The following is a 20,180-nucleotide window of genomic DNA, read 5'->3' as shown; positions in this document are numbered from 1 at the left end:
CCCCTACGCGCCCCCCTCCTCATCTTTACTTTTCCCTTCTAATTGCCTGCTTTTGGATACCCAAGAACTACCGCCTGCCCATCCACAACAACCTCAGGGAGGAGGAGAGACCACAGCAATGTTGAAGAGGCGTCATCACTTGATCTGACACACTCACAGCCACCAGCTCAGATACTGTCACTGCATATACCTTTGAGGCTGTATAGAGTTGGGATCAGCATGTGAATCGCCAGGCAAGAGTGGGCTGCAGCCAAGCCAGAGGTAAGGGATGGTTCATTTGCTGGCTCAGAGGTCAAAGTCACAGATCTGTACTGCTACAGGAGATTCAGATGAAGACCTTGATGGGGAGGTACACAGGGGAATGCTGATGGGCATGCAAATCAAGATGCTGGGTTGATTGGTTGATCTGCCAGCCAGCCTACTGTCATTGTTAAGGAGTTTGGCTCCAAATTCACACACAACTTTGTACAGAGTTTGCACTTTCTGTAGGCTCTACCACACCTCGCTGTCATACTGCAGACCCTGAGGCATTACTACTACTGCCCTCCTGCCTGTTGCAGCCATCGTGTGCACAGGTCATCAACTCCCAAATGGGCACCCATCTCAAGTTGCGTGCCATAACAGCTGACGGCACAGTGTGAACACCCTGGAAAGGGATGAGCTACTGTGTGGAAGAATGAATTTTGTACCCTGTGTGTTTAAATTTCAATGAGGTCTTTGTGACCGTCTAACCATTTGAGTTCAGCAAATGCAGAAAGGAAAGGGAGGTCAGACTACTTCTCCTGGCTCGAAGGGCATACAGACAATGACAGCCATCACTCCCAATGCTAGAAATATCCATTGTCCTTTGAAATTAGTCATTGTCCAATATTAATCTTTTAACAAAAAGCTAATTGTTTATTATGAAATTGCAGCATTGAGTTAGATTACTATCTACAGAGCTAGATGGACTATGTCATCTGGACTTTACCTATGTGTCTGTCTATGTACCTGTCAGATGCACCAGGGTTGAGTGTTGTATTTAGGACAGACATTCATATGTACTGCATTTCACAGAGGGTGGCCCACAGCTGGAATAGGTTAACAGGAAGAGATGTTGAGGACAAGACATTGAATCATTTCGGAAACAGCTGGACAGTGTAATGGAAAGACGATAGAACTGTTCATGTGGGAAGATGAGAACAAATAGTCTCAATGGTCTTCTTAATCCAAAAACATCTTGTGCTGTTTATATTTCTTCACTGCGCTGTACATTACCCTTAGGGTAGAAACCCATTGTAAACAATTTTTAGACACAACTCAGGTAGTCTGTAATTTACCTATACAATAATGTTTTTTGTGTATGTATCATTGTAATGTCACAAATTGTTTTCTGCTTGGCCCACGTTAGCCACAGGGCGCCATCAGCCAAATGCACTTAACAGAAAACATAATAAACTTTCGCACCAAAAATTGAAAGTTTATGTAAGCAGAAGCAGCTCTAACCATTTGAACAAAGATGTCACTCAAGAGTTCAAGGGGATGCAACTGATTCAATGTCTGATTCAAAATGTTAGTTAGTTGAAGCCCTGATCAAACTGTGGGCCCTTAGACTCTATTTATGAGCAGGCTCACTCTCCAGTGTCAAGCTTCTGAGACCGACTGAATTAATTTTTAAAATAATAAATCGTTCACATGCATTGGCAGAGGACCTTGAGTAACTATGTACATTTAAACAATCTCATAGTGAAATGCAAGCGGTCTAGATTTTCCTCCTGATACTGGCCAGTTTTTGGGGAATTTTCTGCCAGAAGTGAAGGCAGCCATGGGCTCCATCATCCAAACTTGGGCAAGCATGTTCAAATAACATGATAACAAGTGAACGAGGTCACTAGGTCACATTTTTCATCATTGTTGCCACATCAATGTGGGAATACCAGGTGGAGGGGAGGGGGGGAGGGGAGGGGAGGGTAGGCGGGTTCAAGACTGAAGGGTAGAGTTTCCACTCTGCGCGCAAGTGGGCCATCTGGGCGAAAATTGCGCTCAAAGCTGTGCTAGTTTTCTGAAGTAAGTTATGGTTCAAGTTTCTGCTCAAATTCATTTTCATAATCACAAATACAAAATCTCCCATGAAGCATTTAGGTCATAATGCTATTTCCTCTTCCTTGCAATAAAAAATATTCCTCGATATATTTCAGAGCGGGAACCTGGTACAGTTTTATTAATGCAGCTGAAACCGGGCTTATCACAAAAAAAATTTCTAGCAAGTGTCTACTCCACCACCTGTGAGCAACCCAATTTTAAATAGCTGAAAATGACTTTTTAAAAAAGCCCTACGGAAACAATTACTAGTTTCATTGGGATATAGCAGTCAGTCTCTTGGTATTTTTAATATCTTTTAATGTTTAAAAGCTGTGAAAAGGTGCCTATTAATGTCTTTGCCTAAAAAGCTTAATTTTGAGAGCCTCACCAAAGATCTCCAAACGGGTGCAATTATTGGAAACTCACAATGGTGATTAATTTGATCTGGGGTGGGGCTAGTTGTGTGGGTGGGAGGGGGTTTCCAGCGTGATGTTTTTGAAACCAGTGGAAATGCAATTTGGATTCCCCCACAAATGAAAACGTCACCTCTGATTTAAAAAAAACAGCTTGTATCCACCATTTCTAGGGCTGCCAAAGATGGTACTCTACAACTCTTCGTAAGTCTCTGGCAACCATACTCAGCCCCAAGAACAGTAGACGTTAATTATCTTTCTCCACAACAAATGGGTGTCTGGAAGTGAAAGCTGGAGACAGGCAAAATTATGGTTGTCATATCTGGTTCTTCTTCCTGAAACAGTTTGTTGGTTTTCATATACTAACCTTGCAAAGTCTAGGTCTGCCTCCCGAGACATGGTGATGTTGGTGAGGTTCTGCTGCAATACAAATATATTCCTGCACATCTTCTTGATCCCCGATTCACTGATCCGCTTGAAATACTGCGCACCGTTGATCAAAATGCAGGAAATCAGGTGGCCAAGGCCTATGTTTGGGGCGGGGGGAGGTGGTGAGTGGAAGAAAAACAGTTAAATGCCTCCCAGAACTAACATTTTGATATCAGTGACTTAGTCTCATAGAACAAAGAAAATGCAAAAGATACACAAAAGACTATTTGCACTTTTGACATCACCTCAGTTGTCAAGCTGAAGGTGCTGGATCATTGAAGGAACAGTTTGTATCCAGTATTTCTCTCCATCACCGACTCTACCGCCATCACCCCCACCTCACCAGTAGGAAATTCTTATTATTTTTAAAAATTTAATTTTCTTCCTCCCTTTCCTGCTGCAACTGATTCAGGCAGGGGGCTGTTTCTCTGAGTGCTAATAACCCTCTGTTTCCCAGCCCAAGCAGTCATGCTTTTTGTATGAATTCAGTGAATATCCAAAAACTATTTGCATGCAGAATGCATCAACATTCAAGTCTGAGTCCATTATCATCCACCATCTACACACTTCGGAGGTAACATGAGAAGTGCTTCACCCTGGCCCCTCAAAGCTGCGGCTGCAATCTGCCTCCCTGCCTGCACCATGCTTGGAGCGTGTACTCTCTCCGATTTACATTGCATAATGATTAGAAACAGGAACACTAGCTAATTTTACTCTTCCCTAGCTTAAGAATACACAAATAAATTGTAGCTATGCAACTCTAACTCTGCACAGAGAATTGCACCTAGGACCACCTGGCTCATATGCCCTCAGACAGCATGGTCACTGCTCTCAAATATTAAATAAATAAACTGCTCCCTTTGTCAAATTTATCTTAAAGTTTCTCTAAAATTTCCAAAACGTCTATGCTTTATTTCCCTTGATTTGGTACCAATATTTCCTGTATTTACCTCATCAATTCCTTTATAAATTTCAAGAACAAATTAAGCCCCATCCTTCCCCCTCCCATAACTTTTTTATTTATTTTCTAAAAAGTACAAGATCCTTAAAGTGGTTCTCATAACTTGCTGATCTAAGTCTTGGAACCATTCTTGCTGTTGTTCACTGAGTTCTTCCTAATGCCCCTTGTGTTTTCCCTTCAGGATTCTGTCACCTGGTAATGTATCTTTGTGAGACAATCCTGCAGCTTTGTAAAGTAAATGGAGGAATTTGTAATGATGAAATTGGTAACAGGATGAGCTCTGACTGTAGCCCTACATCAATGACAAAGTCAAATAAATGAGAACGCCCAATATTACTTTGTGGATATAACTGCACAATACATAAAACTCCACAGGGTTTTGTTTTATACTTGTTTGCCTGGATTTCCTCTTTTATCCTAAAGGCAGTAGCTCAGAAATGGGCCCAGTGGTGCCACCAGAAATGAACCATCATTTGCTGCGGTGTTAATCCTGCCACAAATGGAGAGATTAACGCATTTGAGTAACATGCATGGACAAGCAGCACAGTCCAGTCTCCAATGCCAGAATTACACTGAAGGAGATCTTGTAGAAAGGTAGTCCAATAAACCCCCTTAATTGAAGCCTAGATGAGGAAACTCTTTCGAGTTATCAACAGTCACAGATTGCAACTCTTTTTGAGTACAATCCCAGTTCTTGGTTTCCGGGAATGGGACATGAACCCACAACCCTCTGATTCAAAGGCGAGGGTGCTATGAACTGAGCCACAGCTGACACCTCTGGCAGGGTGGGGGTAACCATCATTACCAAAAAGTTAAAAACAAAAAGCTAAAAGCTACTGCGGATGCTGGAAATCCAAAACAAAATAAAAACAGAATTACCTGGAAAAACTCAGCAAGTCTGGCAGCATCGGCGGAGAAGAAATCAGTCAACGTTTCGAGCCCTCATGGCCCTTCAGCAGAACTGAAGCATAGTTTCAACAAGGGAGAAATATAAATTGGTTTAAGGTGGGTGGGGGGGAAGAGACACATTGAGGGTGTGGTGTGAGCAGATAATCAAAAGATGTCAGAGACAAAAGGGTCAAAGAGGTGTTGAAGGTGGTGGTCTTTGTCTGAGAAAAGTGCTAATTAAGAATGCAAGACAGGATATTCAAAGTACAGCTCTAGTGGGGGTGGGGTGGAAAGACTAAAGGTTTTAGTTTTAGATTTAAAAATAATGGAAATAGGTGGGGAAAGAAGAATCTATATAAATTATTGAAAAAAAAGGCGGGTGGGGGGGGGAAAGAAACGGGGTGGGGATGGGGGGAGGGGGAGTTTAAGATCTAAAGTTGTTGAATTCAATATTCAGCCCAGAAGGCTGTAAAGTGCCTAGTCGGAAGATGAGGTGCTATTCCTCCAGTTTGCGTTGGGCTTCACTGGAACAATGCAGCAAGCCAAGGACAGACATGTGGGCAAGAGAACAGGGTGGAGTGTTAAAATGGCAAGCGACAGGGAGGTTTGGGTCTTTCTTGCGGACAGACCGCAGGTGTTCCGCAAAACGGTCGCCCAGTTTGCGTTTGGTCTCTCCAATGTAGAGGAGACCGCATTGGGAGCAATGAATGCAGTAGACTAAGTTAGGGGAAATGCAAGTGAAATGCTGCTTCACTTGAAAGGAGTGTTTGGGCCCTTGGACGGTGAGGAGAGAGGAAGTGAAGGGGCAGGTGTTGCATCTTCTGCGTGGGCATGGGGAGGTGCCATAAGTGGGGGTTGAGGAGTAGGGGGTGATGGAGGAGTGGACCAGGGTGTCCCGGAGGGAACGATCCCTACGGAATGCTGTCAAGGGGGGTGAAGGGAAGATGTGTTTGGTGGTGGCATCATGCTGGAGTTGGCGGAAATGGCGGAGGATGATCCTTTGAATGCGGAGGCTGGTGGGGTGATAAGTGAGGACAAGGGGGACCCTATCATGTTTCTGGGAAGGAGGAGAAGGCGTGAGGGAGGATGCGCGGGATATGGGCCGGACACGGTTGAGGGCCCTGTCAACGACCGTGGATGGAAAACCTCGGTTAAGGAAGAAGGAGGACATGTCCGAGGAGCTGTTTTTGAAGGTAGCGTCATCAGAACAGATGCGACGGAGGCGAAGGAACTGAGAGAATGGGATGGAGTCTTTACAGGAAGCGGGGTGTGAGGAGCTGTAGTCGAGGTAGCTGTGGGAGTCGGTAGGCTTGTAATGGATATTGGTCGACAGTCTATCATCAGAAATTGAGACAGAGAGGTCAAGGAAGGGAAGAGAAGTGTCAGAGATGGACCATGTGAAGATGATGGAGGGGTGGAGATTGGAAGCAAAATTAATAAATTTTTCCAGGTCCCGACGAGAGCATGAAGCAGCACCTAAGTAATCATCGATGTACCGGAGAAAGAGTTGTGGGAGGGGGCCGGAGTAGGACTGGAACAAGGAATGTTCCACATACCCCATAAAGAGACAGGCATAGCTGGGGCCCATGCGGGTACCCATAGCCACACCTTTTATTTGGAGGAAGTGAGAGGAGTTAAAGGAGAAATTGTTCAGTGTGAGAACAAGTTCAGCCAGACGGAGGAGAGTAGTGGTGGATGGGGATTGTTGGGGCCTCTGTTCAAGGAAGAAGCTAAGGGCCCTCAGACCATCCTGGTGGGGGATGGAGGTGTAGAGGGATTGGACATCCATGGTGAAGAGGAAGCGGTTGGGGCCAGGGAACTGGAAATTGTTGATGTGACGTAAGGTGTCAGAGGAATCACGGATGTAGGTGGGAAAAAAGTTGATTGCTCATTAATCTCAAATTGGCTGCTATGTTTGCCTACAACAGTGATTCTGCTTTGAAAATAATTCATTGGCCATTAAAGCACTCTGAGGATGTGAAAGGTGTTTCTTTAATGTAAGCTTTTTTCCCTCTTCCTTATCTAGACACATTCACTATTCAATCCTAGCTGGTTGCAATTCAAATGTTACATTCCTTCCATAGCACCATAGGGACTAGCATATTGCATAAAGTGTTTAATTATCTCCCCTTTAAACATTTAGTTGATGAAAATCGTTTGTGTCTAGATATCCTTTTCACAATGCAACAGCTCCTGAATTTTCCCTTAAAAGGAAATTCATAAACGTAGGGGAAAAAAGACAATGCAAATGTGCTGTTACATGTGCAACCAACTGGGAGGCATTGCATTAATTTAGTTCATAATTATGCTTGTCTGTCAGTGTATTTGAACATGACTGTAATTCAGTAATGGAGGTATAGTTTGTCAACTGGTGTCAATAAATCTCTTTTGAATCCAACAGTAATTTCAGCAATTGATTTTTTGGTGTATTAATGGCTGAACATCAATGATCAGAAAGCAATCTTCGTGCAGCCGCATTTAGTCATATTGATTCATTTTCAACATATTTACCTTCAAAAATGTACTGGAACTTGTGTTGCTGCAGGCTGCCACTCATCGCTTCCTCAATGGCACTGATGTCTTTGTTCAGTCGCACCACCAGGGGGTCATAATCCATGCTCTCTGCATTCGCAACGATGGCATAGTTGCCTTGCTTGGCCAGTGGGATTAAATAGTGAAAGCAGTGAACTCTGAGGAAACAAAGGAGAATGACTGCAGCTGGAATGATGTGCCAAGCCGTTACTTGAAAGAAAAGCTGTTATTCAGGAATTATGTGCACAGAATACTGTGTTTTCCAAGGCCTTTAGCTTCTATTAGCACCACTCAGCCCTGATCTAATGTAAAAAGTTTGTCCCCAGTTTAATTAGTATTTGTGGCCAATTCATCAGCAGTAATAAGTTGTTAATTGTTGCCACTGGCTATCCTACAAAAGGAGAAATCTTATCTCTAACATGCCATTCTGGGTGACAACCAGTCCTATCAAATGAAAGTTGAAAAAAATCAACAGGAGTGCTGAATTTCAATTGGATTATGTAACGGTTACATTTATAAAAGAATCTCAAACAGACTGATAGTGTTGTAAATGACATTTACAGTGTTGCATATGATATTTATAGCCTTTAATATTTGTGTCACATATAGGGCAGGCACCGACTATCTCCAATAAGAAAAAGCCCAGCTACTTCCTGCTGGTTTCCAATAGCACCACCATTGTTGAGCACCCATCCACAACATTTTTTATGGTAGCAATGGAGGATCATCATTGATCAGAAGCTTAACTTACATAGATAGTTGTAGTCACCACAACACTCGAGACGTTCAATGCCAATAAGTGCAAAGCAATCGCTTCATCAGTGTCTTATCACTGAACTCAACATTCATCACTTCTGGGTTTCCCTCTAAATTGTAATTCATCCTGATTAGGATATACATCACTGTCCCTTCATGGTTCCTGGGTCAACATCCTGGAATTTTCTACTTACCACTGTGTGGTCACTATCAGCAACAATAACGACTGAAAATAGATCACAAGTCATTGCTTTTTGTGGGACTCTGCCTTGTCCAAACTGGCTGCTGTCTACCTCACAAAAGCAAATACACTTCAAATCAATTCACTGGCTGTGAAATGCTTTGGGCAACCTGAAGGTGGTAAAGGCTGTGCAGAAATTAAAACCTAGATGGCTGTGAAGAAAGAAATAGGAAGGCCATCATGTAGAGTTCACAGTCTCCCTCCCTCCCTACCCTCCAAATCATAAGGTCCCACCCTACCTTCCCAGAAATTCAAAAATAGCTGTGGTCATGTTACACTAAAAGCCTCTGTCTGAGAGGATCCTTCCAGGTTACTTCAAGATCCTATGACAGGATTGGGTTGTGGGTCCATAACTCAAGTGCAATGTTATGACTGTTAAACAAACTCTATGGGCAGGATTTTTACCTTGTCTGCGGGCGGGTCTGGGAGCGGTCACAAAATCAACTGCCCCCCCACCAACGATTTCACACTATGGCCAGTAATGGCCAGCCAGCGTGAATCACATGCTGCAACGCTGAGCACCGCCGGAGTGGGGCCAGGAGGAGGGCGAGTGCGGAGGTTTGCGCATGTGCTCGCACTGAAAGCTCCCTGAAGGCACAGAGCTGCCTCAGAGAGCTGAAGGTTTTTAAAAACATGAATAAAGAATTTGAAAATGTTAAAAACATGTCCCCTCATGTGAGTTTGCCAAATGAGCAGGGACATGTTATAAATGAGATTTCCACATTTTTACTTTATTATTAATTCCTATTGGAAACCTCATCCTGCCCGTGGATGAGGTTTCATAAAAAATCCAAAGGCCACTTGGCCTTTTCATCCGCCTGCCAACCGAACGGTTGAACGGGCAGTGAAAAATCCGATTTAATTAATTGATTAAGGGCCTTAATAGGCTTTTTAGTTGCTCATGGGCACGCTGCTGCCTCTTGCGTGCCAAGCGCAATAATGTGAGAGTGCGCAATGATGTCGAGATGCTCGCCCGATGTCATCACGCACTATTTTACTCTCGTTTGGGTCGGGCGCATGCCCGCCCGACGAGAGAAAAATTCTGCCCTATGAGACTAATGTGTTAAATACACACACAAGGTTAATTAAGCACAAGATGTTATGAACAATAGCACAGTAAACTGTACAATCAAGGTGTTTGTAAGGATTATAAGAGTATCATGACAACAACCAGAACACCCAAGTTCGCTAATAAATAGGATCCCTACAGCCTGGATTTACAATTTGACTTTAAACTAATCAAAGTTCATTTCAGTTCATTTTAATCTTAATGCATATACACTTCAGACTTTCACAATTCTTCTGGGCCGATGCCATCGATTCACCTTAGCATTTCTGAGGGAGAGGGAGTGGCACTTGAAGAGTCATCGTCCGTCTATACATACAATCAGCACCTCTGGTGTGCTCGCTTACTATTCTCTCTGATTCTCATGCTATTGAAGCCTGTTCCACTCAACCAGATTTTCTTGTTTACATTTCCAGGCCCCTCTTTTTCCTATTGTTTCATGTTGGTATTATTTCAGTGCCATCTCCTGTTTTTGTTTTAAGCAGTTCACAGGTTATTCTACTCATCTTTTATCTCCTAGAGTCAAAAAATGGTGCAACACTTAAAAAAGGACCATTCAGTCCCTCGTGCCTGTACCGTTTAATTAGTGCTGTCTAATTAGTCCCTTTCCCCTGCCCTTTTACCTCCGTCAAGTATTTATCCAATTCTGAAATTGGTCACAATGCTCCAGCTTGGGTTTAAACGGGGTTTTATGAAGGTTTTGCACATTTTCCTTGCTTTTGTCCTCTAAGCCTCTATAAAACCAAAGATTCCTTATGCCTTTTTGAAAAACCTTCTCAACTTGTCTTGCCACCTTTAAAGACTTTATTACATAGATCCGCAGGTGTCTCTGTTCTGGTGCTCCCTTTCAAATTGTACAATAAAACTATTAGCCCTCCAGATTTTACTTATGAAAATTAATCCTGTTGTGCACATTTGAATCATTTTTCTTTTCCATCCTTTTCTCTGTTCCTTAAACATTATTCGTCTTCAACTGTTTCCAGTTCTGATGAAAAGTTACGCCTGAAATTTTAACTGGTCTGTTCTAGCCATTGATATTGTTCAACCCACTGTGCATTTCTGACTTCTATTTTGTTACCTAAAACACGTCCAATAAAAATAATCTCTTTCCAGGGGATTTAGATGGCAAATAGAATGGTCTTCCAGTTCATACCACCTTGTGAACCTCTCAGTGCGATTGATTTTTTTTGAGTGCCTTCCAGCTATAATTGTTTCTTACAGATTTAATTTTACATTCTACGCTAATTCAATAAATATTTGATTAAAAATAGGTTTTGCAGAAGGGTTGAACTCAATATCTGAACTTGAGGTGGCAGAAATGAAATGGGGGAGTGGGAAAGAGGAGGAAGAGGAGAAGGTGGTTAGAAAAGGCAGGCGGGGAGCTTAAAATTTGTTCTGTAATGGGGATCTTGAAAGACATCCCTGTGAAGCTGTCTCAGAATTTCTATGAAATTAGGGTCTCAGCACTTTCGCATACAAGGAGCTCTTCGTGTCTATGGGCGGAATCGTCCCAGATTTTCACTAAGCGCGGTAGCGGGCGGGAAAGAGGACATTTTGCCCTCTGGCCGCATTGGCGGCTTTTCATGCCATATCATCCCATTTCCACCTCATTAGTAATGCATTACCAGGAAACATGCCGTTTCGCTGAGGGGCAGGCGCCATTAGCTTGCCGCTTCCTCAAGCCGAGCACCATATTTAAAGTGCAGCCGTGCGCACACCTCTTGGTGCTTCCAGCACAGGATTGCTGCACAGAAGACATGGCCCCAAAAGGTAGGAAGGCTATAGCACCACCCCTGATTAAGTGACACCTCCCTGGAACATCTTTTGGACAGTGGAGGCCTGCCATGATGTCCTCCACTCCCACTCTGGCTACAGGAGGGCCAGCAACATCACCAATCTGGTTTGGGAGGAGGTGGCAGCAGTGGTCAGTGCCAACGCTGCCCACAAGAAATCGGTCATCCAGTGCAGAAAGAGGATGAACGGTCTCATCACTCTAAACTCACCCACTCACCAGCCCATCACACATTCACTGGCATCTCACTGCCAGCTCAAGGGACATCACCACTCACACATGTCCTCACATCTCTGTCTGGCCCCATCTCCTCTGGAGATCGCAGCCTCATCCTGTCCATAGGTCCACTCAGAACACATACATGCACACCTGGCATCCTCTTCATTTGGCTGGGCATGTGCCTTGCTCATTTGTCTCCCTCCATTTGTCTTTATGCAGGACAAGATCGCGCACAATAAAAGGGAGAGGTCCCATACTGGGGATGGAGTGCCTTTCGAAGACCGCCCGTTAGAGCTGGCCCGAGAGGATGTGGACCAATCCTGCAGCGATGGCGAGGTCAGCGCTAAGCATCCAAGTGAGGATTATGCGCCAGATCATCCCTCTGGCAACTCAACTGTGAGTCCACTAACCTGTGTATTGCGGCGGACATGCAGTAATAATCTCCACTTTCTCTCATAGGCACATCGCCCTCAGGCAACCTTGGCCCTGACCTCCAGTGCCGACAGCACCTCGGATGAGGATCGTGAGGACAGCACCCTTGAAGACCCATCACAGCGCTCACCCACACCTCCACAAATACAGCAACACACACCTCGGTGGGACCTATGTGTACAGCAAGCTCGGGTTCACTATCTGGTGAGCACAGCACACATCTGTTCCACAGCAGACGGAGGCAAAGACACCCAAGGTTGCCGGCACTTGGAGGACTGCTGGAGGCAAGGGATCTGCTGAGTTCAAGTCACATGATGAGATTCTGGAGTCGGTCCTCAATCACTTGTTGAAGCTGCAGTGACAATCACGGGAACAGCAGGAAGGGATGACAGCTGGACTCCTCAGATTGCAAGGCATGTTGGAGAAGTCCATCTGCCTTCAGTCCGAGGTGATCGTGGCATCATGCCAATGCACTGAGGTCAACACTGGCAGGATAACGACTGCCATGGAAACCTTGGTTCAGGACATCTGTCCTACACTGCTGCACGGGCTGAACTCCCATCGCTGACGCCGTAGTTGGCTTCCAACAGTGTCAATGTGAGAGGGATGCGGGGCAACTTGATCTCACTCCAGCTTCCCCTTCTCCTCAAGGAGTTAGCCAGGGGTCCTCAGGCACCCATAGGGAGGGGGGTCAGCAGCTGCACATCCCAGGGCCATTCACCAAAGTGACTCCGGGAGTATCTGGCCCATCCAAATCCCCTCTTCCTGTGACACCAGCAGCTCGAGCTACACAGGCCGAGGAGGGTGTCACTGCCACACAGCAGGAACCTGTATTCAGGTCGGGGCCCTCCAGGTCTCAGCCCTCCAGAGGACGCCCGTCAAGACAGGGCGTGGCAGTCAGCACGCTGCCTCCACCTCCACTGTGCATGTCACGGGAGCACCAAGACATAGCGGCAGGGTGTGGAAGGTTAAGAAGATGCAGTTGCATAGCCTGGGCATGGGTGTTAATCACTTGTATATAATATTCACTATTGTAAATAAACTCCCAAGAATGTCTCCTTGCCTATGGCTCCTTGCTCTGATGAGCAGTGTTCGTGTCATGCAGATGTGAAATCTCGGTCCCTGCCCAGGATAAAGACAGGTGTCTCAGTCCAGGGCCTCTTCCCTGTGCTTTGTGCAACCTTCCCAGCACACAGATGGTGCACTTTCACAGTTGCTGGACACATCAGTAATACCAGCGCCTCGATGGAGTAGATCACTGATGCCAGAATGTCCTGGGCCGGTGGCACAGAGTTCCGTCATTCTCTCTGTATGCTCTCAGCACCACCATCTCATCAGCATCTGTGTCCGGTCAGTGTGGTCCTGAAGGGTTCAGCTGACGGAGGATGCCTTAGGATCAGGGGAAGTTAAAGTTTCCCCGCTGCATCTCCATGATATGGCCCTGTTCACAGAGTACAAGCAATCGGCCATCAGCCAGACAGGAGTCAGACATTCACATAAGTTATTCAAGGATCTATGGAGTGTCCCCACTGCATGTCGTTATCATCCTCCTGTAATGTAGGGACTATGGGAATCCGCTGCGTCTCCATGACAGGAGCCTTTTCACAGGGGGTATGTGCACTGCCATCAACCAAACAGGAGTCAAATGTTCACCATAGACCATAAGATGCAGGAGCAGAAGTAGGCCACTCAGCCCATTGAGTCTGCTCCACCATTCAATGAGATCACGGTTGATCTGATAATCCTCAATTCCACTTCCCTGCCTTTTCCCCATAACCCTTGATTCACTTGCAGATTAAAAATCTGTCTATCTCAGCCTTGCATATACTTAATGACCCAGCCTCTGCAGCCCTCTGTGGTAAAGAATTCCACAGATTAACAACCTTCTGAGAGAAGAAATTCCTCTTCATCTCTGTCTTAAATGGGCGACCCCTTACTCTGAGATTATACCCTCTGATCCTAGGCTCTCCCATAAGGGGAAACAACCTCTCAGAGGGTTTGACAGGGTAGATGCTAAGAATGTTGTATGTTTCAATAAGGTCGCATCTCATTATTCTAAACTCCAAGGAGTACAGGCCCAACCTACTCAACCTCCGCGCATAAGAAAATCCCTCCATACCTGGGATCAACCTAGTGACAGATTACATAGTTGACTGCTCGTTGCCACAAAGAACCTAGTCACAGATGCAATGTGAGGATCTATGGTGTCTCCTCACTGCATGTCGTCATCATCCTCCACAAATCTAGCAGCTATGAGGGCCTCCCGAGCACGCCTGCCTCCTCTGGCCAGCGCGATGGCCTCATCCCTGTCATCCTCACCTTTGAGGACGTCTTCACCCTCATCGAAGGAGACGTACAGCTCCTCCAATTCCTCCTCAGTCAGCTCCTCTACCCGTTGCAGTGCCAGGTTGTGAAGGATGCTTGACACCCTCTGTGGACTGTATTGCAGGGCACCATCAGACTGGTCCAGGCACCAGGACCTCACCTTCAGCATCCCTAAAGTTTGCTCCACCAAGTTGCCAGTTGCAGCACGAGCCTCATTGTACCTTCTCTCTGCTGCAGTCTGAGGCCGCTGCACAGACGTCACCAGCCACGTCCTCTGTCGATAGCCCTTGTCCCCTGTAAGCCATCCCTGCAGTCTCTGAGGATCCTGAAAGACGTCAGGGATCTGTGACTGTCTGAGACTATAGGAGTCGTGGACACTGTCTGGGAACCATGCACGGGCCTGTAGGATGTGTTTGTGGTGGTCGCAGGCCAGCTGAACATTCAGTGAGTGGAAGCCCTTGTGGTTTACGTAGTTGACCGCCTGTTGCCACAGAGGTCTGAGCGCCACGTGAGTGCAGTCGATGGCACCCTGCACCTGTGGGAAGCCTGAGATCTGGGCAAGTCCCCACTCTTTTCCTTCCTGGCTTTCCTGATCCTGGCCAAAATGCACAAAATTGTGTGCCTTCGCGAAAATGGCGTCCATGACCTCATGGATGCATTTGTGGGTGGAGGCTTGAGAGATCCCACAGAAGTCGCTCGTGGAGCCCTGAAAGGAGCTGCTGGCGTAAAAATTTAGCATCGCAGTCACTTTCATGGCCATTGGCAGTGGATGCCTTCCATGTCTCCATGGCGCCAAATCCTGCAGCAGGTGGCAGATGTGACCGACTAGTTCCCTGGATCCGCACAGTCTTTGGCAACAGTGATTCTCAGTCATCTGCAGGAATGACAAACGCCGTCTATAGACTCTGGGTCTCTGGGACGGCTTGCTGTCGCTCTTCAGCAGCGTGCGCGGGAGCCCCAGCCGCTCCCTCTTCTTGAGGATGCGGCTCCCTCTGTCCAGTCAGGCACCTCCGTTGGTTGGCATTAAGTTGGCATGGGGGCAGCATGGGGAGTGGGCTGGGGGACTGATGAGATTTGAGGGCTGAGGACTAGAGGGCCTAAAGTTTAATGAAACAACTGGGACGAAGTCTCTGAGAATAGATAAAAGCAAAAAACTGCGGATGATGGAAATCCAAAACAAAAACAAAAATACCTGGAAAAACTCAGCAGGTCTGGCAGCATCTGTGGAGAGGAGCACAGTTAACGTTTTGAGTCTGAATGCGCCTGGGGTGGTGGGCCTGACTCTACCCCACCCACGCCGCCCCGGAACGAAAGTTAGATCTGATGGGAACTTTCTACCAAGGCGGGTCTGCTGAGTCGGGAAATTTCTTGACTACCCACCTCGGGAGTGAAAATCCGTGCCATAGAGTTCACCATTAGACAGGTTTGGTAGGTTCTTAAACTCGGCTTTATCTTCACAATTAAAGTAGCTGTATCACTGGTATTTTTATTTTACTTAAAAGGAATAAAAATTCGCTTCCTTCACAATATAAATAAATAGGACAAAGGTACCCCACAGCCCTATTGATTAATTATTTGTTATAATAAACTATATGTCAGTCATGTCAACAGTGGATCCACAATAAAGTCTGCCTCTTTTCAATTATCTCCCACAAAATAGCCATATGATATGATATGTCAGGGCATTACCCCTGGGTTTTAGCTGAACAGCTAAAGCAGTTGGTGTTATTCTTACTATTGATCTCATGAGGGTTTTGCTTTCAGGTCTCAGTTTTTCTCCAAATTCTCTAATTTAATTCCTGTTTCTCTTAATTTTTCCACATATTCTATTTCACACAACCTCTCTGTCACAAAACTATCCCAAAATCACTTTCATCCGAACAGCTAGTTCAAAAGGATAATAAAAATCAAAGTTGAGAAAAAGGTCATTTTGGCCCTCCCAAAGTTTGTCCCTTCAGTATTCTAATTCTCCCATCCTGGGACCAATGCTTTCAACACCCCAAAAGTCTCAAGTATCTGACAGATTATTCCAGAGATTAATTGCTCCTTTTGGTACCTGATCTGAAGTTTACTTCTCACTATTTTTGATGCTATTTGACAGTAGTATTTTATTTCTGCTGGTTTAAGATGTCCACATCTACACACAAATGCACCTATCTGGACTATAAAAGACCCTGGTGGAGAGGACACTGACAGCGAAAAAGAGCACTGCACTAAAAATGATCATGATTCAAATGACAGCAAACACAATGAGGAATGTTAGGCTTAAGAAATGAAATCAGGCAGAACCTCTTCATTCAAAGAATATTGGACTTGTGACATAAATTACCAAGAAGCATGACTAAAGCATACAGCATAAATAAAGATAATATTTGCATTTATATAGTGTCTTAGCATATTGAAGTGTATTCAAGTGCTTCACAGAAGGAATTACTTTTGAGGTGCAGTGACAATTAATATGTGGGCAAAATGGGCCCAAGAGGCAATTTGTTTGAACAGAGAAGAAACTGCAGGTTATAGTGCAAGAATAAAAGGACAGGCTTGCTGGACTTAATGGGCTTTTTGTATACACTTATGTTCTTTTAAGTCGAGATAGTGTACCTGACTTCCAAGTGAAGCACCAGCAGGCACCGGTCAGCCATTTCTTGAAACGACCTTGCAAGATCATTGAGAGTTTCCATTATTTGCTCAGACACTGGAGGAATATCCATGTTTACATGAACTTCTTGCCCTGGAGAGAGTGCTGTGAAACAAGAACACACCACAGAAATAATCAGCACACTCAGAACAAAGTCAAACCAGACTGACCGCAATAAGCAGGGATCTTAGAATTTGCTAAAAAAAAAAAAATTAATTGCCGCAGATGGGAAATGTGAGGTTTGAATTCCGTCAATAAAAGTTTTCTGATTCATTCAGGGAATAATGGCATTGCCGCTTCGATGAGCATTTATTGCCCATCTCTAACTGCCCTCAAGAAGGTGGTGATGAGCCACTGTCTTGAATATAATTGAGTGATTTGCTAGGTGATTTCAGAGGGCAATTGAAAGTCAACCATATTGCTGTGGGTCTGGAGTCACATATAGGTCAAATCAGGTAAGGATGGCAGAATTCCTTCCCTAAAGGTTTTAACAGCAATCCACTAGTTCCATTGTCACTGTTGCTACCACTAGCTTTTCATTCCAGATGTTTTCCTTAATTTTAATTAATTGAACTTAAATTTCCCAGCTGCTGTGATGAGATTTGAACTTGTGTCTCTGCATTATTAATCCAGACATCTGCATTACCAGTCCAGTGACATAATCATTGTGCTACCATACCTGTTAATGGTCATTAACTAGTGGTGCTCTTGCTCTAGCTGTACAAGGAAATTCAACATTCATCTCCCATTGTTAGGTGCAAAGGCCCCTTCCAAGCTAACTCCTCCAATAGAATCATTATACTGTTCTCCAAAATGTTTTTCTTTAAATTTAATAAGTGACACAAATTGTTTATGAGGGACTGTTGGGAAAACTTCCTCTTACATTAAGGATGGTTGGCAATTCCAATATAATGAACAAATGATTCATTCCATCACTTTAAGTAAATATTTTTATTTGCTATTTTGTTTCTCTCCATGAGTCTACTGGTCCCTCTTCACTGGTTTTCCTGTTCAGTGGGAGAAAACCAGCAAAGAGGGCAGCAATCCTAGGAGGCAGGGGGTACAGCGATGACAGAAGTCTTTGGATAAGAGTTGGGAGGGGATGGCAGTGAGGATATAAAGGGGAAGCAGGAACTTTTGATGAGAGGATGGGATGGGGCAAATGGGGAAGAATGGGGATGGGGAAGCAGATAGTGGGCTAGTTTGTGGGACACACTCCTTCACGTTGCCCTGGCGAGATCCCACCCCCCCCCATTTCAAAGGCTCTACAACTGATCTGATTTGGATTAGTGAAATGAATACAAATGAAATGCTATCCTGGTCTTATTGGTCTGTATCGTTCATTATCACGGGATACAAACCCACTGAACAGTTCCAAATACAAGGCTTCTTTAAAATGGAAAGAAAAAAAAACACAACTGTAAATAATGATGTAACTTAAATATTATTGCAGTATATATATCAGATTTTATGTTACCCAAGGGAATTTTGTTTTGTACAAAATGCAGATTAGACACTTTCAATCTATTTAAATTGCTATAGAGAACAGCTCAATTTAGTTGGTTTACAACAAGACGCTGTTGGCAAGATCAGCATGGAGTGAACTGATGACACTGTAAAGGATACAGAATACTGTTACAATAAAATATTACAGATGGGAAGATGTTGCAGAACTGATGAATAGCGCAGATGGGAATACTTATAAAGTACCTGAATTAAAAAATGGCAAGTAACCTTAAACGACACTGTGTGTGAAGGGTTCAAAAGATCGCATTTCATCCATCCTACAACCAGTAACAGGACGAACTCTTTGAGGACTGAGACACTTAATATTTTAAAAAAAAACTATCCACCCTATATTCGCTAGATGTTGAATTGTTTTTTATCTATATTTTTTGACATAGAATTTACAGCACAGAAACAGACCAATCGGCCCAACTGCTCTATGTTGTGTGCTGTTGCTTTTTTTCTGGGTTCCATCTCTGCTTGTGATGCTCTGTAATAGTTTTGACAATGAGGTTGCATCCGTAATCTTACCCATCCTTTCTTATCAATGAAGCCCATTGTCCTGCTGCAAATTTCTGTTCTTATTTCACATTTCTAGTTTGTTTTTGTTTACCTATTTAATCTGTTCTATAAATGCCCACTAGGGGGTGCAGGAATGTGCTCCATGTTTGGGGTGTTCTGACATTCTGTGTGTTCAGTCAGTCTTGTGTCCCTGCTCAAGATTGTAAACATTCTGTACCACAAGCACTGTGGTATTGGGTGGGAATTTCTGTCAAATCAACTCTGTCAAATGTAATAAAGCACGATTGGAGAAAAGAATGGACGTATTGAGTCCCCTTCATGAAGGTTGTCATCTGTGTTTTCAAATGACCTTTTAATGGGGGTGGAGAAAAGTTTAGGTTTACATGATAGAAGCTTGTAGAAAATGTACCAATAGAGGAGCTAAGAGGTAGTGCTTCCGTTGATTTAACAAAACGCTCCATTCCATCTTTTTCACAATTTTCTCCCTGTTTCTCATGAAAGGATTAACCCATGCTCTGCAAGTATCTATTAGGATAGTATCTTTCCTTCAGGTGTGAGTTTAGACATTGAGCATTGACAGACAAGACACACAGCTGAACTTTCCAGCTAGTGTCAGTGGATTATGATCTGGGATGAAAACTCTGGCTGCTTTTTCCCATTACAGGTGAGGGACAATGAGGCTATTTGTAGACTTCTGACTGTCTCCTGTACGAGGTCAGCAAATAGCAGCTTTCAATCTCAGGATGTCCCAAGCCACTTCACAGCCAGAAAACTTTCAAACTGCAGTCAGTGTAGAGAAATTACCCAGGCAATTTGTGCACAGTAAAGGTCCCACAAATGAGATAAATGACCTGATGATCTGTTTTTATGCTGTTGATTGAGGGACAGGACGCTGGGAGAATTCTCCATTCTTTTTTAGATACAGCCCATTTAGTCCCTCGGATGGAGCCTCCGTTTAGCGTCTCATCCAAAAGGTGCCATCTCCAACAATACAACACTCCCTCAGTGCTGGACTAGAGTGCCGTCCTAGATTGTGTACTTAAGTCTCTGGAGTGGGCCTTAAATCCACAACCTTCAGGCTCCAAGGCAAGGGTACTACCCACTGAGCCACAGCTGACAAAAAGTGAGTGCAGCTAATTCTGCTCTGCTGCTAACCCTAAACACCATCTTTAAAAGTGGAGTTGAGGCTCAGTCATGATCGTACTGAATGGCACAGCAGACTTGAGGGGCCATATGGTCTATTCCTGCTCCTATTTCTTATGTTCTTAAAATGCCACCAAGGCCTCTTGTTTTCTTTCCCTTGCTGCAGAATAAATAATAACTTGCAATTACAAAGCACCTTTAACATAGTAAAGTGTCCCTTATGTACTGGCATGGCAGAAATTAGTAGGTAATTGTG

At 44.5% G+C, this 20,180-nt stretch overlaps 1 protein-coding gene across 1 annotated transcript in view; it reads right to left on the bottom strand.

The window, feature by feature from the left end:
- exoc4 (exocyst complex component 4) overlaps positions 1–20,180 on the bottom strand; it is a 509,047-nt gene that overhangs the window by 17,300 nt on the left and 471,567 nt on the right. The window contains exons 14-16 of the mRNA XM_078553055.1: positions 16,717–16,858; positions 7,264–7,442; positions 2,842–3,001 (exon numbers count right to left, since the gene is read on the bottom strand). Of these exons, the coding sequence (XP_078409181.1) occupies positions 2,842–3,001; positions 7,264–7,442; positions 16,717–16,858 (481 nt within the window). The remainder of the gene's footprint in view (positions 1–2,841; positions 3,002–7,263; positions 7,443–16,716; positions 16,859–20,180) is intronic.

This window comes from Cetorhinus maximus, chromosome 12, assembly GCF_964194155.1.
Source record: "Cetorhinus maximus chromosome 12, sCetMax3.hap1.1, whole genome shotgun sequence".
Taxonomy (NCBI): Eukaryota; Metazoa; Chordata; class Chondrichthyes; order Lamniformes; family Cetorhinidae; genus Cetorhinus; species Cetorhinus maximus.
Note: the sequence above shows the minus strand (reverse complement) of the source record. Positions and strands in the feature narration are given on the sequence as shown.